Source organism: Salvelinus fontinalis, chromosome 8 (genome assembly GCF_029448725.1).
Source record: "Salvelinus fontinalis isolate EN_2023a chromosome 8, ASM2944872v1, whole genome shotgun sequence".
NCBI lineage: Eukaryota > Metazoa > Chordata > Actinopteri > Salmoniformes > Salmonidae > Salvelinus > Salvelinus fontinalis.
Window position 1 is genome coordinate 16,422,467 of NC_074672.1, and position 26,928 is coordinate 16,449,394.

The following is a 26,928-nucleotide window of genomic DNA, read 5'->3' on the forward strand; positions in this document are numbered from 1 at the left end:
AAGTATCAAAAGTAAAAGTATAAATAAATGTCTTTCAAATGTCTTATATTAAGCAAACCAGATGGAATAATTGTTTTTTAATTTGCGGATAGCCAGGGGCACACTCCAACACTCAGAAACAAAGCATTTGTGTTTAGTGAGTTGCCAGATCAGGGATGTTTTCTTGATAAGTGCGTGAATTGGACCTTTTCTGTCCTACTAAGCATTCAAAATGTAACGAGTACTTTTGGGTGTCAGGGAAAATGTATGGCATAAAAAGTACATTTTATTTCTTTAGGAATGTAGAGAAGTAAAAGTTGTCAAAAATAAAAAATAGTAAAGTACAGATACCCCCAAAAATGACTTAAGTAGTACTTTCAAGTATTTTTTACTTAAATACTTTACACTAGTGCTGTTTTTGGACAAACTAATAATAAACAGAACAGCTGATCCACCGATGCGTTGCTGCCACCAACTGTGTCGGAGGTAGCCTACAATATCAGCGGTCCTGCTCCCGAATAACATCTTTGGGAGTAAACCATGATTCCGTATATGTTAATCTATTGCCATTTTAAAAAGTACGATAATATTTTTAATTGCATTTAGTAGTATATAATTGTCGTTCCCCTTGAAAACAGAGGCCCTCGCATTGTCTGGGAGAGCAAGACCACTGAGGTTAAAAAATAACGAACGTGGAACTGCGCATGTGCAGGATAGCAGAAAGCCGAAGCAACAAACAAACATCAAGCAGAGACGGACAGCAACACAGATCAAGCGCTATCTTACAGATCGCTAGCTACATGAGTTATCTTTGAAAAATGAAAATCAAAACTGTCGTTTAATATACACTGCAGTTCCACCCTAATGAAGGAGCTCCGTCCTGGCTGATTTTGGGAGATGGGAGTACTCAACATTACAGACCAGGTGAGCTAGCAAGTAGCTAGCATGCTAGGTGAAAAGCCAGTCTGGCTATTTGGCTGTCTGGCTGATAGACTGTCGGTTTGCTAACTAATCCCGTGTTTTGATAGCATTTTCCTGAATGTCGAATAGTTCAATAACGTTTGACGCAAGGATCTGTCTGAAAGAAATGTCGTAGGATTGCTAGTGAGATGGCTAACGTTAGCTAAACCTCGGCGCGGCCCAAGTATCGCTGATTGATGTATGTAAACTGTTCACTTAACTAGCTACCATTCCTTGCTAAGCACAGCGTGACATTCTCCTGTTCTTCTCCCCAGCCTCCACTGGTCCAAGCGGTTTTCAATCGGAATGCCGATGAAATTCAACAACTATTGCACAACAAGAAAGAGGATGTCAATGCACTGGTATGCTTGTGGTGGCAGACAGTGCTGCAGCACTGGCTCGGGTTTATGGCATTGATATTGGACTGTATCTCAACATCTCTCCAGTTATTGCAAGTAGAGGGGTGCCGTGTGGGTCTTTCACCCAGTTCCTGTGATGAGATTATTTATTTTTTATTTCCCAGAAACCTCGTTACTATATACACTACCGTTCAAAAGTTGTGTCAATTAGAAATGTCATTGTTTTTTAAATAAATGCGATTTTTTGTCCATTAAAATAACATCAAGTTGATCAGAAATAGTGTAGACATTGTTAATTTTGTAAATGACTATTGTAGCTAGAATCTGCTTTTAAAAAAGGGATATCTACATAGGCGTACAATAAATCAGAAGATGTCACAAAGTGCTATACAGAAACCCAGCCTAAAACAGCGAGCAATGCAGATGTAGAAGCACGGTGGCTAGGGATAAACTCCCTAGAAAGGACGGAACCTTGGAAGAAACCTAGAGAGGAACCAGGCTCTGGGGGGTGTCCAGTCCTCTTCTGGCTGTGCCGGGTGGGCTACTACACTGGAGTGTGAATACAGGCAAATATAAAAGTAACTTTGTCCAAGAGCAGTGTTTCCAAAAAAGGGGTACGTGTATCCATCTGGTTAAGAAGGCAGTCTCCAGAAGGTACGTGGGGAGATTTTTAAAAAGGTGGGAAACGGAAAACAATATTGGGAAAAATATGACCAAAAAAATATATGTTCAAGTTATTTAAATCTTAATAGACAGGAAAACATTTACTGAGGTCACTGGTGTGAAATCTGTAGTTATTTATATTTATAGACCTACATTTTTAGTGTCGGTGTGTGTGCATTGCACTGTACAGAGGCCCATTATCAGCAACCATCACTCCTGTGTTCCAATGGCACGTTGTGTTAGCTAATCCAAGTGTATCATTTTAAAAGAATAATTGATCATTATAAAACCCTTTTGCAATTATGTTGGCACAGCTGAAAACTGTTGTCCTGATTAAAGAACCAATAAAACTGGCCTCCTTTTAAACTAGTTGAATATCTGGAGCATCAGCATTTGTGAGTTCGATTACAGGCTCAAAATGGTCAGAAACAAAGCACTTTCTTCTGAAACTTGTCAGTCTATTCTTGTTCTGAGAAATGAAGGCTATTCCATGCGAGAAATTGCCAAGAAACAAAAGATCTTGTACAACGCTGTGTACTACTCCCTTCACAGAACAGCGCAAACTGGCCCTAACCAGAAAGAGGAGTGGGAGGCCCCGGTGCACAACTGAGCAAGAGGACATGTACTTATTCCATAAAAAATCTGCCGTTTCCAGCTACAATAGTTATTTACAACATTAACAATGTCTACACTGTATTTCTTAACATTTTGTTATTTTTAATGGACACTTTTTTTGCTTTTCTTTCAAAAAGGACAATTCTAAGCGACCCCAAACTTTTGAACGGTGGTGTGTATATGCAATAACAGTACAAAGTCAACAGAAGGCCTAAATGTAAATATTTCAGCAATATTTCACAAATGTGCTTATTGGTGGCTGACAGGGTAAGAGGGAGATAGATTTTCCATCTCAATACAAATAGTTAATTTTTGACTTTTCCCCACAGGACCAAGAGCGCCGCACACCGCTACATGCTGCTGCCTGTTTGGGAGATGTTCATATCATGGACTTCCTCATCAATGCAGGTAATTGTGACCAAAATGGACCAATCACTGGTACTTCTATTCGCTAAACAGAACGCCACCGCCTGACCTTCTGATGTGTGTGCAAGGACAATGTGGTTTTGGTCTACTTACAGTTGTAGTAGCACTGTGTAGTGTCTGTTCATTAGTATGACTCTACTGTACTTGTCATGGCCCTCTAATAATGCTCCTTGTCTTGTACACTCTCATAGGTGCAAATGTAAATGCTAAGGACCATGTGTGGTTAACCCCATTGCACAGGGCAGCTGCCTCCCGGAATGAAGTAAGCAATGTTGATCATCTCTCTCATGTTAAGATTTATATAGCACTTAGGACCAAATTGTTTCAAACATGGACAATGTTTGGGTTTTGTCAAGAAGTGTTTTCTCAAGCCCTGTTTTATTCCTTCTCTCTCCAGAGGGCAGTGGGACTACTTCTGCGGCAGGGAGCTGAGGCCAATGCACGGGACAAGTTCTGGCAGACACCACTGCATGTTGCAGCTGCCAATAGAGCCACACGCTGTGCAGAGGCCCTGCTACCCCAACTGAGCAATCTGAACATGGCAGACCGCACTGGCAGAACCGCTTTGCACCATGCTGCTCAGAGCGGATACATGGAGGTGAGAGGGGAGGGCATGAAATATTGTTTATACTTAGAACAGCGCCATTTTCACAAACCATTTCAGAGTAGGAGTGTTGATCTAGGATCAGGTGTCCCATCTTATTCATTATGAGTTAAAATAAAGAACAACTGATCATAAATCAGCATGTCTACTCTGAGACCATTTTGTGAATACGGACCCAGGTTAGCAGGTGTATGAATAATGAAAATGATATGTATGTATGTATATATATAATATATTTATATTAACTTTGTCTGTCCTTAGATGGTGAAGTTGCTGCTGAATAAAGGGGCTAACTTGAGTGCCAATGATAAGAGAGAGAGACAGCCTATCCACTGGGCAGCGTACTTGGGTGAGCTGGTTTCTGCACTGGGAAAATCTTAAAAGGACAGTCCGCAGTTGCTACATCCACCATTGGACTGATAAATGAATGATATCTACCCATTGATTCTTGAAGAATGTAACTTCTAAATGCCTCTCTTGTTTGTAAACAAAGTAAATTTAAACAACACTGTATAGCCTCAAAACAGGGTTAAAACTATAATTTTTTATAAAATGGATGGTCATTCCTTGCATCCACTGCACTCTATAAGTTTGAAAGGTTACATTTCTCCAGCCCCATCAATCAGCCTTTGACCGAAACAGTAGCGCGAAGAGCGCTTTATTGTTTTAACTGCTGATTGCCGCAACAAAACAACATTTTTTTAACTTTGCATGAATGGCAGGTGATGGAAAAAATGCAGTTTCTCCATAAGTCCTGTTTTAAGTTGAATGAACAGCAGACCTGGGCAGAACATTGTTGTATTTTGTAGTTTATTTGAAAATACAAACTTTTCAAATACTCAAAGTTGTCAAATATATATATTTTTTGAATTTCAACTAAAATCAACTATTTTCTTTTGGTATTCAAATACAGGTCTCAGAAAAACAACTTGCATATATTCAAATATGATTAATTTGTCTATAGCCTAGAATGAAATACTTGAGGGTCCTGGAATCACCTCAACAATACAGTAAACCACTTTCGCAACTTCAAAATTACTAACAAATATATTTTCAGAATGAGTGAGACAACGTGATACAGTAACACTTGACATCAACTTGTGTAGTAACTGTGATTATTACCATAGCAACATTGTTACATAGGACTTTGGAAAATGCTTTAAATGCATAATAGTTATTACATAAGTGGAATAAAGAACAGTCACTATTCCTCTTGTGTACAGTGGTTACAAAAACTCTTAGGTCATTGCTATGCGTTTATAATGCAAATACCAAAGTATAATGTAACAACGTGCTAATGAAATGTTGCTCCAAGAGTAATTACAGTTTTATTTAACAGGCACAAGAAGTGTTACTGAGAATGATAAGAGTAAAAAAAATATGACTATTAAGTTTAGAAAGGAAATGTAATATCCCAGAACTGCTTTCTTGAATCAACTACAGCCAGGTCGGTGGACAATCATGTTAGTTTGTATTCGGAGTGAACTATCCCTTGTGTGTTTTAAACAAGAACATTTGAAAGTAATTGACATATTTAAAATGGTATTTGAACCCAGGTCTGAAACAATGGCAGCACTGCCATGTTGTACTGAGCCTTGTTGTTGGAAAACCACATTAGTGTCCGACTTTTGCTGTCGTCGATGCACATCCTCCCCCAACTTCACTCCTCGACTTTCGTCTACAGTCGGTTGCTTTAACCTAAACAATGAAAAGTGCCCAATATCTGCAGTCATCTCGCTGAGTCTACCTTTAAATTATAAAATCCATTTCAGTGTGACCTGCCAGATTCAGAAGCTTGAGAACCCAATATAATAAAATACAAAGCTTGAAACCCCATTTGAGTCAAAGATAATAGTTTTAGTTTTTCAAACAGGTTTGTTAATTTTATTTCAGTTTACTAACTCATTTTTTCATGATAAGTTTTAGTTTGCAATAATAACCTTGATGTATTTTGTAGATTGGATATGACCGTCAGACAGATTGGATATTATGTGTGCTCTATTCATTAATTCTATCTTCAACATGCAGTTCCACATGCAGCCCTGCCATCAGTTGAAGGCAGCCAATCGAATAGTTTCAGAAAAGTAGTCATTTTCGAGGATCTGTATTCAAATAGTTGCACTCACCTCCAAAGTAACTATTTGTTCCCCTGGAAAGATAGTTACTTTCCAGAAAGCATAGTTAAAACTACAGTTCACCCTGCTCTGATGAACTGTTCACAAGAGGGTGACATTAAAAACAGGACACACTGCCTCTTCCCGCGCCTCACACCCCGGCCTCTCGCCTCTCCTCACACCCCGCCCTCTCCTCACACCCCGGCCGCTCCTCCGGCCTCTCGCCTCTCCTCACACCCCGCCCTCTCGCATCTCTTCACACCCCGGCCGCTCCTCACACCCCTGCCTCTCCCCTCTCCTCACACCCCGGCCTCTCGCCTCTCCTCACACCCCGCCCTCTCCTCACACCCCGGCCGCTCCTCCGGCCTCTCGCCTCTCCTCACACCCCGCCCTCTCGCATCTCTTCACACCCCGGCCGCTCCTCACACCCCTGCCTCTCCCCTCTCCTCACACACCGGCCTCTCGCATCTCTTCACACCCCGGCCGCTCCTCACACCCCGGCCTCTCCCCTCTCCTCACACACCGGCCTCTCGCATCTCTTCACACCCCGGCCGCTCCTCACACCCCTGCCTCTCCCCTCTCCTCACACACCGGCCTCTCGCATCTCTTCACACCCCGGCCGCTCCTCACACCCCTGCCTCTCCCCTCCCCTCACACCCCGGCCTCTCCCCTGTGTCTTATAGGGCATCTGGAGGTGGTGAAGCTGCTAGTGTCTCGGAGTGCAGACAAAGGCTGCCAGGACAAGCAGGGCTACACCCCTCTACACGCTGCAGCTGCCAGCGGACACATTGACATCGTCAAGTACCTTCTGAGGCTCGGGGCAGAGGTGAGTGTGGAGTTCAAATGGGGAAACGGACTCTCAAGATAGCCATAGCAAATAATACTTATTACCAACCATGGTCTGGCCATGTTCAGAAGAGGCAGATGATTTTCTCTGATTACAATTTAATTGTTTTATCTTTTATTTTGTTAACCTTTTGTTACTTAGCTAACTGCTCATGTCTTGTGTGTTGGTGCTCTTTTAGCTGGATGAGCCCAATGCCTTTGGGAACACTGCACTGCATGTGGCCTGCTACACAGGCCAGGAGGCTGTGGCCAACGAACTGGTGAACCACGGAGCTAACGTCAACCAGCCCAACAGGAGTGGCTACACCCCACTGCACCTGGCTGCTGTATCCACCAACGGGGCCCTCTGCCTGGAGCTGCTGGTCAACAACGGGGCTGACGTCAACCAGCAGGTTTGAGGCCCTAATGTATTAAAAAATGGTCTTGGAGTACGATTGCTGATCTCAGATCCCCTAACTCCTTTCCATATAATCAAATTCATTATTATCTTATCTTATCTTATTACTCTTAACTGATCCTAGATCCGCACTCCTTCTCTAAGACTGACTAATGCCATCCCTACCACCATTTTAACCCTGACATTTTGTTTTATTGTGTGGGGATTAAACAATGATTTGTCTGCAAGACAAGTAAAACATGTATTTTTTCCCCGTCTCCAGAGTAAAGAAGGGAAGAGCCCCCTGCACATGGCAGCTATTCATGGACGCTTCACCCGCTCTCAGATCCTCATCCAAAACGGTAACAATGACAACCCCTCTGACTGACCTGTGAGTCTGCTTTATATGACTCTTGTCCCACTGGTTCTCTACTCATTCGTCTCTTCCTGTTGCTTTGTTTCCCCCCCAGGTGGAGAGATTGACAGTGTGGATAAATATGGCAATACCCCCCTCCATGTTGCTGCTAAGTATGGTCATGAGCTGCTGATCAGCACACTGATGACCAACGGTGCAGATACAGCCAGACAAGGGATTCATGGGATGTTCCCTCTGCACCTGGCTGTGCTCTATGGGTTTTCAGACTGTTGTCGCAAGTTACTCTCCTCAGGTTGGTACCTTTTTATATACACTGCTCAAAAAAATAAAGGGAACACTTAAACAACACAATGTAACTCCAAGTCAATCACACTTCTGTGAAATCAAACTGTCCACTTAGGAAGCAACACTGATTGACAATAAATTTCACATGCTGTTGTGCAAATGGAATAGACAAAAGGTGGAAATTATAGGCAATTAGCAAGACACCCCCAGAAAAGGAGTGATTCTGCAGGTGGTGACCACAGACCACTTCTCAGTTCCTATGCTTCCTGGCTGATGTTTTGGTCACTTTTGAATGCTGGCGGTGCTCTCACTCTAGTGGTAGCATGAGACGGAGTCTACAACCCACACAAGTGGCTCAGGTAGTGCAGTTCATCCAGGATGGCACATCAATGCGAGCTGTGGCAAAAAGGTTTGCTGTGTCTGTCAGCGTAGTGTCCAGAGCATGGAGGCGCTTCCAGGAGACAGGCCAGTACATCAGGAGACGTGTAGGAGGCCGTAGGAGGGCAACAACCCAGCAGCAGGACCGCTACCTCCGCCTTTGTGCAAGAAGGTGCACTGCCAGAGCCCTGCAAAATGACCTCCAGCAGACCACAAATATGCATGTGTTGGATGTTATTTCTAGTTGCCGCCTCTCCCCTCAGGTCAGCTGTACAGTATTGTTTCATCTATGAGTAAGGAGCACGTTCTATCAGCCGGGTTTGACATCAACATCCCAGACAACTTTGGAAGGACGTGTCTACACGCTGCTGCCTCTGGAGGGTAAGAGACAGAACCGCACTCCAAAACGGCACCTAATCTGAGCCATTGTATTGGTTAATGCCGTCTAACGAGTCAGCCGTTCTCGTCATTGTGTTCCTCACTTCTCTTCTGACAGAAACGTTGAATGTCTGAACATGCTCTTAAGCAGTGGTACCGACTTGAATCAGAGGGACAAGTCGGGAAGGTGAGTTTTTGCCGATGATTGTTTGCTTTCTGTTTGTACTCATGCTGGTGTGGGTATGCGATAACGTTTGGTGCAATAGTCAGTGATTTTAAGGTTGTCGGGTTACTGTAAAAGCTTTGCGGTAAGGTCTGCTGTAAGGAGTGCTTTGTGAATACATTTGATGAATGGACTGATAATGATTCTGTGGGCCTTCTCTCGCTCAGGACTCCGTTGCATTATGCAGCTGCTAATGGGAGGTACCAGTGCACCGTGACCCTAGTGAGCGCTGGCGCTGAGGTCAACGAGCCTGACCGTACAGGCTGTACTCCCCTGCACTACTCTGCTGCCTCCCAGGCCTTCTGCAGGTAGGAACTCGCACTCCATCGCAAAAATACACTGACGCATGACAACACGCTTTCAGGAAACATGGCTGTGTGTGGAATTTGTCATTAAATGTGTTAATTCTGCACTTCCAGAATGGACCGACATTTCCCCGGGACTCTTCAGAGGGAGGAGGATGGAGCAAAGGAGTCCTATTTGTGAGTTTACTGTCTGCAACTATTGTTTTGTATAGCGTCTACAGTCCAGAATGTGTGTGTGTGTATATATATATATATATATATATATATCTATGTGTGTGTGTGTGTGTGTATATATATATATATATATATATATATATATATATATATATATATATATATATATATATATATATATATATACACTGCTCAAAAAAATAAAGGGAACACTTAAACAACACAATGTAACTCCAAGTCAATCACACTTCTGTGAAATCAAACTGTCCACTTAGGAAGCAACACTGATTGACAATAAATTTCACATGCTGTTGTGCAAATGGAATAAAACCTTTCCACAAAAGGTGGAAATTATAGGCAATTAGCAATACACCCCCAATAAATGAGTGGTTCTGCAGGTGGTGACCACAGACCACTTCTCAGTTCCTATGCTTCCTGGCTGATGTTTTGGTCACTTTTGATTGCTGGCGGTGCTTTCACTCTAGTGGTAGCATGAGACGGAGTCTACAACCCACACAAGTGGCTCAGGTAGTGCATCTCATCCAGGATGGCACATCAATGCGAGCTGTGGCAAGAAGGTTTGCTGTGTCTGTCAGCGTAGTGTCCAGAGCTTGGAGGTGCTACCAGGAGACAGGCCAGTACATCAGGAGACGTGGAGGGCAACAACCCAGCAGCAGGACCGCTACCTCCGCCTTTGTGCAAGGAGGAGCAGGTGGAGCACTGCCAGAGCCCTGCAAAATGACCTCCAGCAGGCTACAAATGTGCATGTGTCTGCTCAAACGGTCAGAAACAGACTCCATGAGGGTGGTATGAGGGACCGACGTCCACAGGTGGGGGTTGCGCTTACAGCCCAACACCGTGCAGGACGTTTGACATTTGCCAGAGAACACCAAGATTGGCAAATTCGCCACTGGCGCCCTGTGCTCTTCACAGATGAAAGCAGGTTCACACTGAGCACATGTGACAGACGTGACAGAGTCTGGAGACGCCGTGGAGAACGTTCTGCTGCCTGCAACATCCTCCAGCATGACCGGTTTGGCGGTGGGTCAGTCATGGTGTGGGGTGGCATTTCTTTGGGGGGCCGCACAGCCCTCCATGTGCTCGCCAGAGGTAGCCTGACTGCCATTAGGTACCGAGATGAGATCCTCAGACCCCTTGTGAGACCATATGCTGGTGCGGTTGGCCCTGGGTTCCTCCTAATGCAAGACAATGCTAGACCTCATGTGGCTGGAGTGTGTCAGCAGTTCCTGCAAGAGGAAGGCATTGATGCTATGGACTGGCCCGCCCGTTCCCCAGACCTGAATCCAATTGAGCACATCTGGGACATCATGTCTCGCTCCATCCACCAACGCCACGTTGCACCACAGACTGTCCAGGAGTTGGCGGATGCTTTAGTCCAGGTCTGGGAGGAGATCCCTCAGGAGACCATCCGCCACCTCATCAGGAGCATGCCCAGGCGTTGTAGGGAGGTCATACAGGCACGTGGAGGCCACACACACTACTGAGCCTCATTTTGCCTTTTTAAAGGACATTATATCAAAGTTGGATCAGCCTGTAGTGTGTTTTTCCACTTAAATTTTGAGTGTGTCTCCAAATCCAGACCTCCATGGGTTGATAAATGTGTGATTTTTGTTGTCAGCACATTCAACTATGTAAAGAAAAAAGTATTTAATAAAAACATTTCATTCATTCAGATCTAGGATGTGTTATTTTAGTGTTCCCTTTATTTTTTTGAGCAGTGTGTGTGTATATATATATATTATAACACTAATTAAAGATCTGCTTAAAGGACTCAAGGTTTCGTTTATTTCATGACATCCACTTGACTGTTGTTTTTGTCTGTCTTTGTAAGTAGTTGCTTGGAGCATCTGTTGGACAACGGTGCCGATCCATCCCTGGTCAACTCTAAAGGTTACAGTGCTGTTCACTATGCTGCTTCCCACGGCAACAAGCAGAACCTGGAACTGGTGAGTCCTTCTGTTTGTGTTCAATACCGTACGAAGCTAAACAGGTGAATTGTTTTTCATCATGACCTTGCTTTGTGAACGGTAATGCAGCATGACCATGTTCCTTCAGCTCCTGGAAATGTCGTTTAACGCATTGGGAGACATTGAGAGCAGTATTCCAGTGAGTCCATTGCATTTAGCTGTAAGTGTGCCTTTCATTCCTAAAACCCTCTCTGATGCATCATCGCTTGAGACTATGTGTGGAGAAGATGCCATGTTCATATAGATCAGCCAAAACATGACTGTTTCCTGTCGTATACCATCTCCTCTCCCCCTTCAGGCTGATAATGGCCACTGGCAGGCGCTGCGTGTGCTGACGGAGACTGCTGCGTATGTGGACGTGCAGGATGCCTCGGGCCGCTCTGTGCTCTACCTGGCCTCCCAGAGAGGTTACGCCCGCTGTGTAGAGGTCCTGCTAGCCCAGGGGGCCTCCTGCCTCCTCAACGAGAACAGACACATGTGGACCCCTCTACATGTCGCAGGTACGGATCACGCCATGGCTCTCAACCCCCCCCACCCGCCCTTCCTAGAATTGGATGTGGAATGCATTTTTGCAAATGATGCTAATCAAGTTAGTTTATGTGCCAGGTGTAATGAATACATTGACTATCTTACTTGCAAGCATGTGTCCCTGCGTATTGTTCCATATTGTCTGTCTTAGGTAGTATGTAATAGCTTTGAAACTAGCAGTCAGTGTTGAGTGTGTAATGAAATTATATTTGTCATTTCATATCAGCTGCCAACGGCCACACTGAATGTCTGCACATGCTGGTGGACAGTGGGGAGGAGGCAGACCTTACCAACATCACAGACACACAGGAACAGTGAGTGGTGTCTCTGTTTCTCACTGCCTGCCAGGAAGCTTTGTTGACGTTGTCTTTGGTTGTGACGTCAATTATTCTGTTTATTTTTAGTATAGATCCAGAGTCAAGAATACCGTTTAAGCTGTTTACTGAAGATTTGCAGAATCGCACATTCTGCCTGCTAGGAGGCTTTATTGTTGATGTTGGCTTGTATTGTAATGTAAATGACTGTGTGGTCCCTCTCATCCTCAGGACTCCTCTGATGCTGGCCGTCCTGGGTGGCCATACAGACTGTGTCCACCTGCTGTTGGAGAAGGGGGCCTGGCCTGACACCAAAGACAAGAGGGGCAGCACTGCCCTGCACAGAGGGGTGAGTCACACTACTGAGCTGAGCATTACTGGGCTGGTTACACATCCACTACACTTACTGTAACTGTGTCCTGTGAAAAAGTTAATGTTGTACAGCCTGGCTGGTTCAGTTATGTGATAGAGAGGAACACTATCATGAGTTTATTAAAGGAACTGCATTAGTTTGAAATAATTATTAAAGCACAGTAGAATTTGAGGAAATCTAGCTGTGTAACTCTTAGGTTAGAGCAGAGAGGAAATAACTCTCTCTCTGTCCCTCGCCCTTCCCTGTGTGTTCCTGTCCCGTAGGCTGCGTTGGGCCGTGACGACTGTGTCACAGCCATGCTGGACCACAAGGCCTCTGCACTGTGTCGGGACGGCCAGGGTCGTACCCCACTGCACTACGCTGCCTCCCGCGGCCACACTGACATCCTCGCCAGTCTGCTGCGTGCGGCCACGCGCTCCGACCCACTTGACTCCCTATTGGACCATGAAGAGTACACGCCATCACACTGGGCTGCTTACCAAGGTCAATAAGGGTATACAGTGACTTCAGAAAGTATTCCTACCCCTTGACTTATTCCACATTTTGTGTTACAGTTTGAATTCAAAATGGATTCAATTGGTATTTTTCTCACCCATCTGCAAAGAATAACCCATAATGACAGTGACAACATACTTTTGGAATTTTTGCAAATTTATTGAGAAAGATATACAGAAATATCTCATTTACATAGGTATTCACACCCCTGAGTCAATTCATGTTAGAATCACCTTTGGCAGCGATTACAGCTGTGAGTCTTTCTGGGTAAGTCTCTAAGAGCTTTACACACCTGGATTGTAGACTTTTTGCGTGTTATTCTTCAAGCTCTGTCAAGTTGGTAGTTGGTCATTGCTGGACAGCCATTTTCAAGTCAAAACTGTAATTCGGCCACTCAGGAACATTCAATATCTTCTTGGTAAGCAACTCCTGTGTAGATTTGGCCTTGTGTTTTAGGTTATTGTTCTGCTGAAAGGTGAATTTATTTCCCAGTGTCTGTTGGAAAGCAGACTGAACCAGGTTTTCCTCGAGGATTTTGGCTGTTAGCTCTATTCCACTTGTTTTTTTCCTCCGAAACCCCCTAGTCTTTGCCGATGACAAGTGTAACGGATGTGAAATGGCTAGCTAGTTAGCGGGTACGCGCTAGTAGCATTTCAATCAGTTACGTCACTTGCTCTGAGACTTAAGTAGTGTTGCCCCTTGCTTTGCAAGGGCCGTGGCTTTTGTGGAGCGATGGGTAACGCTGCTTCGTGGGTGACTGTTGTCGATGTGTGCAGAGGGTCCCTGGTTCGCGCCCGGGTCGGGGCGAGGGGACGGTTTAAAGTTATACTGTTACATTGGTGCCGTGACCCGGATCACTGGTTGCTGCGGAAAAGGAGGAGGTTGAAAGGGGGGTGAGTGTAACGGATGTGAAATGGCTAGCTAGTTAGCGGGTACGCGCTAGTAGCATTTCAATCAGTTACGTCACTTGCTCTGAGACTTAAGTAGTGTTGCCCCTTGCTTTGCAAGGGCCGTGGCTTTTGTGGAGCGATGGGTAACGCTGCTTCGTGGGTGACTGTTGTCGATGTGTGCAGAGGGTCCCTGGTTCGCGCCCGGGTCGGGGCGAGGGGACGGTTTAAAGTTATACTGTTACACAAGCATACCCATAACATGATGCAGCCAGCACCATGCTTGAAAATATGAAGAGTGGTACTCAATGATGTGTTGTGTTAGATTTGCCCCAAACGTAGTGATTTGTATTCGGGACAAAAATTTCATTTCTTTGCCACTTTTTTAGCAGTTGTACTTTAGTGTCTTATTGCAAACAGGAAGCATGTTTTGGAATATTTTTATTCTATATAGGCTTCCTTCTTTTCACTCTGGCATTTTGGTTAGTATTGTGGAGTAACTCCAATGTTGTTGATCAATCCTCAGCTTTCTCTGATCAGTCATTCAAATCTGTAACCGTTTTAAAGTCTCCATTGGCCTCATGGTGAAATCTCTGAGCGGTTTCCTTCCTTTCTGGCAACTGAGTTAGGAAAAACGCCTGTATCTTTGTAGTGACTGGGTATATTGATAAACTATCTTATGTGTTAACTTCACGAAGGTGATTCAATGTCAGAATTGTTTTATTAGTATTTTTCTTAACCCATCTACCAATAGGTGCCCTTCTTTGCGAGGCATTGGAAAAACCTCTAGTCTTTGTGGTTGAATCTGTTTGAAATTCACTGCTAGACCTTACAATCATCTGTATGTTGAGGTAGTCACTCAAAAATCATGTTAAACACTGTTATTGCACACAGAGTGAGTCCATGCAACTTAATACATGACTTGTCAAGCGAATGTTTACTCCTGAACTTATTTTGGTTTGCCATAACAAAGAGGTTGAATACTTATTGACTCAAGACATTTCTGTTTTATGTTTTTAATTCATTTGTAAACATTTTTAAAAACATAATTACACTTTGACATTATGGGGTTGTGTGTGTAGGCCAGTGACACACAATCACATTTTAAATTCAGACTGTAACAAAACAAAATCAAAGGATGTGAATGCTTTCTGAAGGCACTGTATATGAAATGTATGTATAAATCGAATGTGACGGGAGAACCTATATCCGTTTTTGTAGCGTGACCGTTCGTTATTCAAATGAAATCGCTAGCAGTATGCAAATTTGAAACACACTTTTCGTCTTCTTTCTCAGGTCAAGAAGACTGTTTGGAGGTTTTACTTGAACACAAAACTTGTAGTATCCAGGAGGGAAACTCCTTTACCCCATTGCACTGTGCTCTGTGAGTATTCTCTAGTCAATGTTTTAAACATGAATATACAGGTAACTGCCAAAATAAAATGGAAAAACTTGAGTAAATGAGGGATAAAAGTATATTGAAAACAGGTGCTTCCACACAGGTGTAGTTCCTGAGTTGATTAAGGAAATAACATCCCATCATGCTTAGGGACATGTATAGAAAGGCTAGGCAGGCATATTATTTTCAAGAATGGGTAACTACATACGTGGAGTGTCCAAAAGTGGGCGTTGCTAAATAACAAGTGGGAAGATAAACAGCAGTGGGTGTGTCAACCTAACAGCTAATTGGGCAGATTGGTTGCCCCTCACGATTGTTTTGCGTGGCTGCTTCCTTGTAGCATTTTAGCTCGGCAGGTTAGGATCATTGACGTGGCAGGTTAGGAGGAAAAGGGTTAGGCTTAGCTAAAGTGCTACAAGAAAGTAGCCGCACAAAACTGTATTGCGTGGAATCTTCCCAATTAGCTGTTAGGTTTCCATACACCCACTTGTGTTGATCCTCCCACTTGTCTCGCAACGCCCACTTTCAGACAGACTCTACGTATACAGTTACCCATGACTCATTATTTTGTCTACCATGGCTATGCGTCACCCGGGTGACAATGACCCCATCCACAGGGCACGAGTGGTCAATGAATGGATTGATGAGCATGAAAATGACATAAACCATATGCCATGGCCGTCTCAGTCACCAGATCTCAACCCAATTACCGTACACACTAATGGGAGATTCTGGAGCAGTGCCTAAGACCGTGTTTTCCAACACCATCAACAAAACACCAAATGATGGAATTTTTTGTGGAAGACCGATGTAGAATCAATGCCAAGCTGCTTTGAAGCTTTTCTAACTCATGGTGGCCCATCGCACTTAAGACGTTATGTTGGCGTTTCCTTTATTTTGGCAGTTACCTGTAAATTATTAGGACAATGTCTGTAAAACAGTGTTTGGGAAAGGATCAGTGATGATGGGTTTGATGTTTTAGCACTAATTTGGTCATGTTTGGTAATCTTTGATTTATGTGATATTGCAGAATGAATGGCCATAGTGGAGCTGCAGAGATGCTGTTGGAATCTGCTGGTGTACAGATGGTTAACACCAGGGATACTAAAGAAAGGTAGGCCTATTGAGAGCAAGGTGCCATTATCTTACTAGATGTTTATTTGGGCGTCTCCCGTCATTTGGATACCTTTTTAAAGCTGTACCTATGTACTTAATGTGGACTTCAGTTTCATCCAGTTTTAACTCCAGTTACATTGTCATGCGATACTGAGCTCACCAATGTTGGGCTGTCTCTCTCTCTGTGCCTGTAGGACCCCTCTTCATGCCGCAGCATGTGCTGAAGATGTGGCGGGGCTGCAGCTGGTCCTACGCCACGGAGCTGAGATCAATGCCGTGGACCACACCGGACGCTCTGCTCTCATGGTCGCCGCCGACAACGGACAGAGTGGCACCGTGGGTAAGTCTACAGAGCACCTTTTCCGTTGATGTTTTGCGAAAGGATAGAGTTCAGCAAGTCCTGTGAAGTAACGCTCGATGAAAGTGAATGCATTATCTGTTGGGGTGAATCCTGTGTAATTTCCAGCCATCCTCTTGCACCGAGCCAAGGCTGACCTGACACTGCTGGATGACAATGGAAACACTGCCCTGCATCTGGCCTGCAGCAAAGTAAGCACCACTTAAAATATCATCCGAGCTCAGAAATCCTTGACTATGCAGCACCTCTCTCATGACCTGATCATGATGGAACATGTATTGATGATAATGGTTGATGTAAGCATGTTTTTCTATTTGTCTCACAGGCTCATGAGATGTGTGCCCTGCTGATTCTGGGGGAGATCCATAACCCTACCCTCATCAATGCAACCAACGCTGCACTGCAAATGCCGCTGCATCTAGCAGCACGCAACGGTCTGGCTACAGTTGTCCAAGCACTGCTGAGTCGAGGAGCCACAGTGCTGGCAGTGGATGAGGAGGGTAAGAGACACTATTCCACTTTATCCTTTGCCCAAACATCTTCATTTTAAACATCAAAGTCCTACGCCATGTAGTCTTACGTTATGGGCTCGAAATTATTTCTAATTGACTTCAGATTTTTTGTTACTTACCGTAAAACTTTCATTAATAGCCCAGGTCTTTATTTGCTTAGATCACTGAACTGCTTATTATAGACGGGCTTCTATTTGAGCTTCTATTTGAGCCAGGCGTCTTTCCTTGACCTTTTTGCCCATTTGCGTAGTTAATTGTTTAATTCCAGCATTCCCTTCCAGGATTTTAATCAAATTCTTAATTTCCTGTGTTATAATTTACTCACTGTCCCATTTATTTTGTCTTAGAATGCCTTTATTAAAATAGAAAAATAACTTTTCCTTGACAGAATAATGATTCTCCTTGAATGATGCATTTTTGGAAGTTCATACCTTTGCCACTAGAGGGCGTGTGGACGATTTTTAAAAATCAAAAAAACATTTACATTTTTTAATTATTTTTTAATTATTATTAACAATTTTTTTCCTAGAGGTCTGTACTCCCGAAGTTGACTGTTTTTGTCAGTTAACTAGCGGTTCTCAGATGTTAGCAGCCGATGGCTAACAGTTTCTTCCTGCCGATTTTAAAAACGCGTGATCACTATAATTTTTTCGAGTCATTACTGAATTATTTAATGTAACCAATCAAACATTAAACCTCGTAAACAATTAATTTAGCCCCTACTTGTATTTGAAACAGCCGCATATTTTCTGAAATGTGTGCCGTTGCCTGGCTATTAAGAGACGGGCGGCTATTTGAGACTCATTATTTAGTTGAAGTTTTACGGTACTTGTTTTAGGTATTTAAATTTTCCTTGAGCATAGGCCATAGACCACAGCTTTCCAGTGTATGCGGTCTGATTGTGCGTTTGTTGTCGAGAAGGACACACTCCAGCCCTGGCCTGCGCCCCCAACAAGGACGTAGCTGACTGCCTGGCTCTGATCCTCTCCACCATGAAACCGTTCCCTCCTCTGGACCCTTCCTCCTGCCCCTGCTCCTCTTCCTCCGTCTCCCCCAGTCTCAACCTACTGAAGCATTGCGGCATCACTGCTGCCTGCACGCCGCTACCCAACGGAGGCCTCCACCATCACAACGGCTATGTCAAAGACCGCCATGCCGCTGTCAGCCTGGACGGATGCCTTTCTGAGTGAGGTCATCCTACATCTACTGTCTGACAGCACTACCACCACCACAGGGTAGCCTGTGTATATGTGTGCGAGTGATCTTCTCCTGAAGTGCAGTCAAACCTATATGCAAATGAAGCCCACAGCATCTATCTATCCCAGCTCTGTATACGTTAGTGCTTAACACTGAGACCGATCTCTCTTTCTGTAAGGTCACTGGAATACTGCTTTGTCTCAAAATGGTTACTAATAACCACCCACAAAATCCCTTTAAATAATGTCCCGCAAATAGGTACTCGTCAGCACAGAAAAATGACTGACAGCTAAAAGCACTGTTTATTCTTTTTTTTCTTCTTCTTCTTTTTAGTATTTTGTTGAGTCACTTTTTTTTTCTCTTCATATCATTCAGTATTTAACATCCTATGACGTGCTGGCCTTGTAGAGAAATGCACAGCCTTCCTAAAAGGAGAATGATTCAACGGGTTATAGTGAAGGACTTTATGAATGAACCATACAAAGTCTTACCCAAAAGTGCAATGCTAAAATATAAAGATTCTGACTAACAAAAAAATATATAATATGTACCTTCTGTAGTAACCTAATTTAAACTTTTGGCCTCGTTTTTTTGTGGGGCATTTTCATAGTGGAGAATTCCATAGGGCTGCTAAAGTTTGAAAGATGCATATGTAAGCATGTCTCCTTACAAAGGAGAACAATGCTCAGGTTGGCATTTCAGCAAACATTTGCTCTCAATGCTGAAGTATTGTCTAGAACACAATTTTGTGTTTACAAAGTGAGAATTTGGTTTAAAGCATATACATTATGACCAAAGGTGAATATCACTGCTATGACTGACAAAATATTTATTTGAGAAATATTTACAGAGAAAGATCGATGTTGAGATACCTCTTAAGTCATTTTGCAGCATTTTGCAGCTTAAGTCATTTTGCAGCTGCTGAACGGCTAGACAGGGAAAGTAGTAGCAATGAAGCCTTGGTTATTTTTTTGAAATCTTTAGGAGCGGACTCGCACCATTGACCTTCAGCAAAGCCTCTTGTTTTCTGAGCACATTATCTTGAATTCTAAGATTACTGCTCAGTGATAATCTTACAAGCCATTTCAATTGATTTCCCATTTTTCTTTTCTTAAATCATTCCCAAAACATTTTGGTACATTGAATTCGAATTACCTTCGGAGAGGAATCCTATTTGTATTATTTCCCAAAATGTTGTCTTTGGTCAATCTGAAATGTTACTTCAGCCGTTTTGGAGCTGGAGAAATACCAGCTTTTTGATAGAGTAACAGTGGTATCTTGTCTAGTACGATGGTCAGTTCTGGTGGGAGATTGAAACGCTGGACTGACAGTGTTCTTCCCTTCTTCTTTTTTTGTGTATAATTTAAGCAATATTTAATTTCTGCCATTTTGAACGTTATCAAAAAGACAATCATAGTCTCAAGGGCTTTTGTTTCCTTGGAAATCTTGTTTGATGTTCACCTTATTTGTTTGAGTACAGATACTAGCAACATGAAAATGATCTATTCTAGACTAATGGCTAAAGTCTGTGTCCAAGGCATTTTTCGCTCTGTGCCTAGAACCAAAAAAATGCAATTGATTGCCTCCATGGCAGTACGGATGCAGGATTGCATGATATGATGAACCCTGGGGTCTCACCCACTGGGTAGCAGAGAAGCATTGGATCCTATTCAGACTTGTTAATCTGTTGAGGATATGATTCCTTGGTTGGGCTTGATTGTTCATGTCTCCGGACAGAATTCATGACTAACTAAAGAGACTTGAAAGCCTAGTAGGTACGTAGGGTTACTTACTGTAGGAAGGAACTGAGAGGAAACTGTTACACTCTCATATGGCCAGTAGTAATACTTGTGTTTCTAGTAAAGCCGATAAGTGTGAAATTCCTTTTTTGGTATGTATCCTGTCTTGTGGCTCTACATACATTGTAGATTTGTTGTATCGGACCACTGGAGCTCTTTGCCTGACTTAATTTAAATATTTTTACACTACCATTTCTATTACATCATCAGAGGATCAATAGATTTCAGTGACTCACTGGGACTCATTTTTCATTTCATGCTTCGCCACAACCTCGTCTCTAGATGAATGCTAAATGACATGCATTAGTTCTGGATGAGAAATGTGAGGACCTAATATGATACCAGAGTTGCATATCATGTTGTGCCCTATAGTCAGTGTTGTCTGGGGGAGAGGAGGAACAAAGGGAAGTGTATAGTCTTTTGATGTTGTTATGTGAAAAGGGGGAATAGTCTCGGGCTGTGTGGAACCAGGAACCAAATGACATGGATTGATGACGAACAACAGGAAATTCATGTTGGCATTATTTTAGTTGTATGCACACTACAATGCAGTTCCATTTTAGCCCTGATCCAAGGCACTTGAGATAGTTAAGCACTTTAACACATTCAGCATATCTGTGTGCAGTCTAAATACATGCATATGTACATATGGGTTGTAGCTAAAGTGCAAAAGACAGGAACAGATTGCAAGGATTGTATACGCTTCATTGACTGAGATTTCACTTCAAAACTCTAAAGCTAAAAAGATCTCATGGTCCAAAATCCAGTCATCACGATGCGGTTTCATTGATGCCAGCCCAGGGTCTGCTACTAGTCCTTGTGGTTAGTCCAGTGAATTAGCTAGGCTTGCTTTCACCGTGCTTGTATCCTCCTCAGGCTCCTCGCCTACCTCCACACTGAGGGATGCATGTTGTACAATAGAGACACTGATTACCTCAATCATCCAACCGCAGGTGTGTCTGGCTAGCAGGTCAGGGTCACGTTCCCCAGTTCAGACACTGCATGCATCAGCCGATGGTTGCGTGGTACGTCATCAACTGCGTGCCGTCAGGCACCTGATTGCTATAACATAGTGATGTGGTTACCTGGTATTTTACATATCTGGCATGTGTCAGCAACGTCTGAGAAGAGGAACACGAGCCAGATGTGTCTGTGTGTGTATATAGATTTTATTTGTCAATCCTCTTGTCCAGCTGATGGCGCCAGTTCTTCAGTATATATCCCATCTGGGACCACCCCATATCTGTGTTCCATTGATAGACTGAGAACTCATTGTAAAGGAGCTTGAGATCATAATTCTGACTTTAAAGAAACAAGTAAAATATATTTCCCTAGGGTTTAATATTAGGAAGCAATGAAAGGATTATTTGTAGCATTAATGACTGTGAAAGACGTGTGCAGCACATCTATTGCTCTTCGACTGTGTTTAGGCCAATCCAACAAAGCATTTCATACATGCCAATTGAAGATTTGCGGAGTAGTCGTCACTTGAGAATCTTAGGTCACAGTTAGGGCCTTATTTGCCAAAGTACATTGGATAATAACAAAATATATTTAAAAAAAGAATAGCAATGGGTTTGAGAAATATGCATGCATTCGAGCAATGTACATACTGAATATAAATCTGAGCCATGAATTGACTGACGTGTGACTAGGGTCAAATTCGAACAAGACTACTTGCTTTCTCCTGACTTCAACTATTACACTGCATTTCTCTGGCGTTCATGAAATGATCAAGTAGCAGCAAGAAATAATTGTCATATTAGTCTTCCTGTTATGGGTCTTTCTTAAATGTGTTTCAGCTATACCTAGGCCCCTATGTGTATGTCATAACCATGTATTGACAATGGAGACAGGAGGTTGGAGGGTTTGAACATTCATCTCTAACACCATTAAGATTGCCTTACAATATCTTCTGAACAGGACATTTAACTACGCTGTAGATGCTTTCATTTTTTACATTAATTGGTAGCCCGTTTTTGAAAAGGACAATGCACCTAGCTAGCTACATCCATTTAGTGCCATAGAAACCTTTATTTGCCTTTAAGCATAATAGTCATACTGTACTTGGTCAGTAGAAAATGTGTTTGTTTGGACTCATTTACTGTGGTAGCCATGGTTAGAATGAATATTATTATACTTTTTCTTTTTTAGAATGATTATTAAGTTCTGATTTGAAGCATTGCTGGCACAGATACAAGTCATGATGTCAGTGGTGACTAATGGTTTCAACCACTTAGTACTGATTGTAGGAAGTGGAAAGCAATCATAGAATAGAGTTGGTGGTAGTCTGGAGAAAAGAATGGATGGAAGATTTAAAATATTTATAATTGGACAGACTTTGTGTTGGCAAAAACGGATAATAATAATAATGAATGGTAATTTCTTTGCCTGTGGTTTGTAATTATTATAGAACAGTTTTTGATGTTTGCAGATGTATGGTTAACAGGGAATAGATTTACCTCGTCCTCTCGATGGATGCCCCTATTCTTACTTGAAGTATTTTTCATAGAATACAAACGTAAAACTTTAATTTACAGCAGAGCCTTTTTAAAGGTAAAGTAACAAGTTTCTTGCGGTACCTACTAAGTTATAACACCTAACATCTTGTTAGTTATGTTTCCCAGTGGGACTGCTAAAATCTCTGCTGGTTTTTACTATTATGGGATGTGTCCCGAATGGCACCCTATGCCCTACATAGTGCACTACTTTTGACCAAAGCCCTATGGGGGGCCTCTGGTCAAAAGTAGTGCACTATAAAGGGAATGGGGTGTCATTTCGGTCGCACACAGAGATCCTTTTGGTGTAGAAGCACATGCATCCATGTTGGTGGCACACTGCTCAAGGTTGCCTTGTGATTGTTTTGGGGATTTTGCCATATTTGTAAGTGAAAAATTGGGATTTCACTTATTACCGGTCTTGTCAGCTCGACTGTCACCTCCAAAACCAAATAACGCTGTTAATTAAGTACCTCCATACCGGTTGGAGAGGAGAGAAAGGACGAACACAGACGTCTACCTTGTTGTCAGTGTGATTTCTAAGGACCAAATTATGAGAGTTCTAGTATATGAAGGGCAGAAGAATCTGTAATTCAATGGAGGTCATGAGGAAAAGTAGTGTGAAAACACATTCTATAGTGGGGGGACTGCTATGCAGTAATTATTTACCCCCTTAAGTTAGTGAATGTGGGAGGTTATGTAGGGTATCACTCATGCTAGCTTTCCCCCTGCTTGTGGTCTCATCACGTTTCTTCCATCATTTGGACCTGTGTGATAACCAGCTCAGAGGTGGTTGGTGCCTTTTTTAAAATGTGTTTTTAAATTAATGCTCTATCTACCGCATGGTCTTCCATTTATACCTCCCGGAAGCCTTATGAATGACATGTAAAAGCATAGAAGAGCGCATCTCTCTGAAAATAACATTCTCAACCTACAGTATGTGATGTGAGCTAAAGTAAGCAACTTGTGTTTTACGTTCTTGGCCGATTCTGTGTGCATGCTATGGGTCTCCGAACTCGAGTCATATGGAGTGAACTATCTGAACAATATCCTACCTGATGTTGAATGCACCAATATTGAGGTAACTTTTTGAAAGCACAAATCCAAAGATGGAACCATTATTCTTTAATGTCATCTCAAGGATGGCTCTCAATGCTGTGGCGGTTAGAGCCAAGAAAGGTGGTCATGGAGATGAGGAAAGCATGGGATTGGATGGTCGGTACCAGTACTGTAAATGTAGTTCTCCTGAAGTCTGAGCATATCAATTCAGATTGTTTCAGTTGTATGTATTTAATTAAACTCGCTAGCTGTAGAATATATCAAGTTGTGGAAATCCTATTGGGGTACAGTAGTAATGATAATGTGTTGGTTGTAACTGTTTTGGAGTGTTTTTGTATTAGACTGATTGAAAGTAGGGGTTTTCTTAGTAGCGTTGATAGTGTGACCGTGCTGTAATATAACATGCGTTGTCTGATATTAGCATGAGGGCGAGGTAGATCGTCCTCTTTATGCTTGCCTCTATTTTGTTTTTAATGGTTGAAAAAGACGAGTGCAATAAACCTTATTTATCATTTCCTTCCTCAAGTAAAAGAACATGTCTTGTGTTTTCAAGGCCAAAAACAAAATAGACTTTCTGTGGCTGGCAGTAGGATTGGAACCTTTCCTTGCTGCTTTGCGTCCAGAGAAGTGGCACTTGTTAGAATCTAGAATATGGAATTGCATTCTTAGGACTGTGTGATTTTGATATTTAAGTATCAAAGCTGCTTGCTCATAAGGGAGACCGTGTACAAGATGATTTGACTGGTAGATCAACCGTGTGTGCTTTTGTTCGTGCAGTTGGATGGCATTTTATGGAGTGAATCTCCTTGAATCTGAAATGTTTTGCTTGCGTGTGTAGGTGTGTACGTATGCATCGTCCTCCGTATCAAATTAAAGGTGTTTTTTTGGACGTAAATTAAGTGGTTTAAAGAAATGCTGAAATACCTTCTTGTTTTCAGAAGAAACATTGAGAGACTTCCCCCTAATTCATCTCACCCTCACTAAACGGGGGTGTGCATCTTTCACAATCTTACCACTTGCTCGGTGTGTGTGATAAACTTGTACAGTGAAGATCAGAACAGCTTAAGAAAGTTGAGACAATTTCCTGAACTGTACAAGTATAATGTTGAGGGGGTGAATGGCAGGTCTCCCTTAATGTAAGTAGGCAGGCCTGTCTAAATCAGACATATCGATGACAATGGAAATTAAAAGGTAGCAAATAAAGTGTACCAGTATCGTAAGATCAGCTCAGTGCCTAGGGTAGGACGTATACACCTTTTTGACATGTCGGAGGCCCTTTGACACACCCGTTTGACATGTACTATGTTGGAAGCCCGTACGATATTGCTTGTTCCCCTTGAAATTAACCTTTTAATCAGCAGAGGTAGGACATATTCGAAAACCATGTTAGCCATTACAGCAGTAATTTGCTGTACAAGCAACTTATACTTCACCCACGATGAAGTCTGTTCTGGAGGGGGGGCGGAGTCTGAATCAGGTTCTGGAGTATCTCTCCATAATGGTGATTCTCCTAGAGCACAGTGATTCGGACATTATCAGTTGGAGGTACTCTGTGGCTTATGTGCTCCCTGAGCAATACATGGGGGAAAGGATGTATTCGTTGGGTATATCCTGTGATATTTGTCGGTCCTTCTGCTGTTTCTTTATTTGTTCTGCAGCACCCTAACTGAATGTGAACTGATAAAGACCGACTAAGGGTTAGTTGCCTGTTTTTACTCAGTGGCTTATCTTTTGTAAATACCATGGAGTGGACCCCATACCAGGAGGGGGGGCGGAGTCTGAATCAGGGCACATGATTAGTTATAATCAAATGGTTTCTCAATACACCGTTAAAGAGATTAGTTTTGTCCGCCAAACATTCCAATAGTTTTTGCAAGCTTTGCTGTTGGGTAACAAGTTCTAAACTTCTTTGCTGGTGAATGGTAGTATCTTTGACAGGCCTACAGGTTTCTGTAGTTTTTACCCCCCCCCCCCCCCCCCCCCCCCCCCCCCCCCAGTGGAAGGAACCATTCCCTATTTTAACTCTTGATTACCTCATTTACAAACCTTCAAATACTATTCTACTGTGAGTAGAAAATGCCATCACCAGCATGTGCTCTAGACCTGTGATGGCAATGACACCAGGACCAATGATGTAGCTCCATTTCCAAATGAATTAATTCAAACATGGCCAGTCAAGGAATATTAACACGCCTCTCACTTACTACAAATTCTATAAGTTGTAAATAAACTTGTTTGCATTTCTTGCGGTTTTCAGTAGAAACATTTTTCCTACCTCCTATAAATTGCAGCTTTGAGTTAATCTCCACCTGTTTTGACAAACACACAAATACACGGTAGCCTATGAGAACCTTAGAATTTTACCATGAACAATTATAATTCAACATGAAGTGTGCTTGATTGTATAATTGTGTGTTCAACATGAAATTATTTATGAAAAACATATTAGAAAATGGCACTGGGATGTGAAGCCAGACTGTGTTATGACGCATGTCTTCTACCCACGCTAAACATTAATTTTGACTGATGTGCTCCTTGCATAGCAAAACCCCTTTTTGGGATGAATTACATGAGTACATTGGCATTTTCTGTTTGTCTTTGTCTTGAACCGATGTACAAATGTTTTCATGTGCTCTACATCTCAGAGTTTACAGCTTCCTGGAATGTGAATGTTTTGTTGGATTAGTTAATGCATACGTATGTACGTACAGCTGGTTTGGTACTACCATAATATATATTTTTCACAGGTTGTCATGGGGGAGTCAGGTTATATGCACATTGTTATATTCTGTACGTGGGTGAGTTTTGTTCCCCTCAAGCCGTATGCCTTCAAAAACACTAATCCACTCCAAACCAAACTGTTGGTAGGTGTTTGCCTCCCCACCATAATCTCTGTATAGCTGCTTTAATTCCATGTGACTAGGGGACCAGTGAGAGGTCCGGTATCTGACCAGACAGACCCATGCCCTGCCCCACATTCCCAGTCACCCCACTATCCCTCCAAAACCTCAAGCCATTTCTTTATTTGACAATGCAATCGATCCTGAAAGCACTTTGCCTTGTTATTCCATTGTGTGAACAATATGTAAATGGTCATTTGTTATAGAAATGTAAAAGCTAATTCACAATTTTGGAAGAATCTGCAACTGTCTTTGACGCTAAAATGATTTTAAAGGATTTATTAAATATTTAAACTATTTTATACAATGTTTGCTGCAGCCAGTTGGTCTTGTCATTCAGTATTGTGGCTTAGGGTTGGTTGTGTGTTTTAAATAAAGTGCTATTGCTGAATATTCAATGCAATGTGTGTTTCTGATTTGAGTCCTAGATGTGGAACCAGTGAG

General features: G+C 42.6%; 1 protein-coding gene across 2 annotated transcripts; it reads left to right on the forward strand.

Moving 5' to 3' along the window:
- The first annotated feature begins 463 nt into the window (after positions 1-463).
- On the forward strand, positions 464-26,882 carry LOC129860706 (serine/threonine-protein phosphatase 6 regulatory ankyrin repeat subunit C-like). 2 transcript variants are annotated; one of them, XM_055931381.1, is made up of 26 exons: positions 464-903; positions 1,215-1,301; positions 2,906-2,984; positions 3,194-3,264; positions 3,400-3,600; positions 3,868-3,955; positions 6,404-6,546; positions 6,746-6,958; positions 7,226-7,304; positions 7,413-7,610; positions 8,245-8,362; positions 8,478-8,546; positions 8,750-8,890; positions 9,002-9,064; positions 10,914-11,028; positions 11,138-11,209; positions 11,348-11,549; positions 11,804-11,891; positions 12,123-12,240; positions 12,528-12,747; positions 14,943-15,030; positions 16,076-16,159; positions 16,356-16,501; positions 16,628-16,710; positions 16,845-17,019; positions 17,953-26,882. In XM_055931381.1, exons 1-26 carry the CDS (start codon positions 877-879, stop codon positions 18,219-18,221), a joined length of 3,237 nt encoding a protein of 1,078 aa, XP_055787356.1. In that variant the 5' UTR covers positions 464-876; the 3' UTR covers positions 18,222-26,882. The 2 variants fall into 2 exon arrangements, with proteins under 2 accessions (XP_055787356.1, XP_055787357.1); XM_055931382.1 differs by having other exon boundaries at positions 10,917-11,028.
- The last annotated feature ends 46 nt before the right edge of the window (positions 26,883-26,928 follow it).

Coding starts and splice junctions, on each gene's coding strand:
- LOC129860706 (XM_055931381.1), top strand. CDS start 877: ATGGGAGTACTCAACATTACAGACCAG. Junction 11,029..11,137: donor ACAAGCAGAACCTGGAACTG/GTGAGTCCTTCT, acceptor ATGTTCCTTCAG/CTCCTGGAAATGTCGTTTAA. Junction 12,748..14,942: donor ACACTGGGCTGCTTACCAAG/GTCAATAAGGGT, acceptor CTTCTTTCTCAG/GTCAAGAAGACTGTTTGGAG.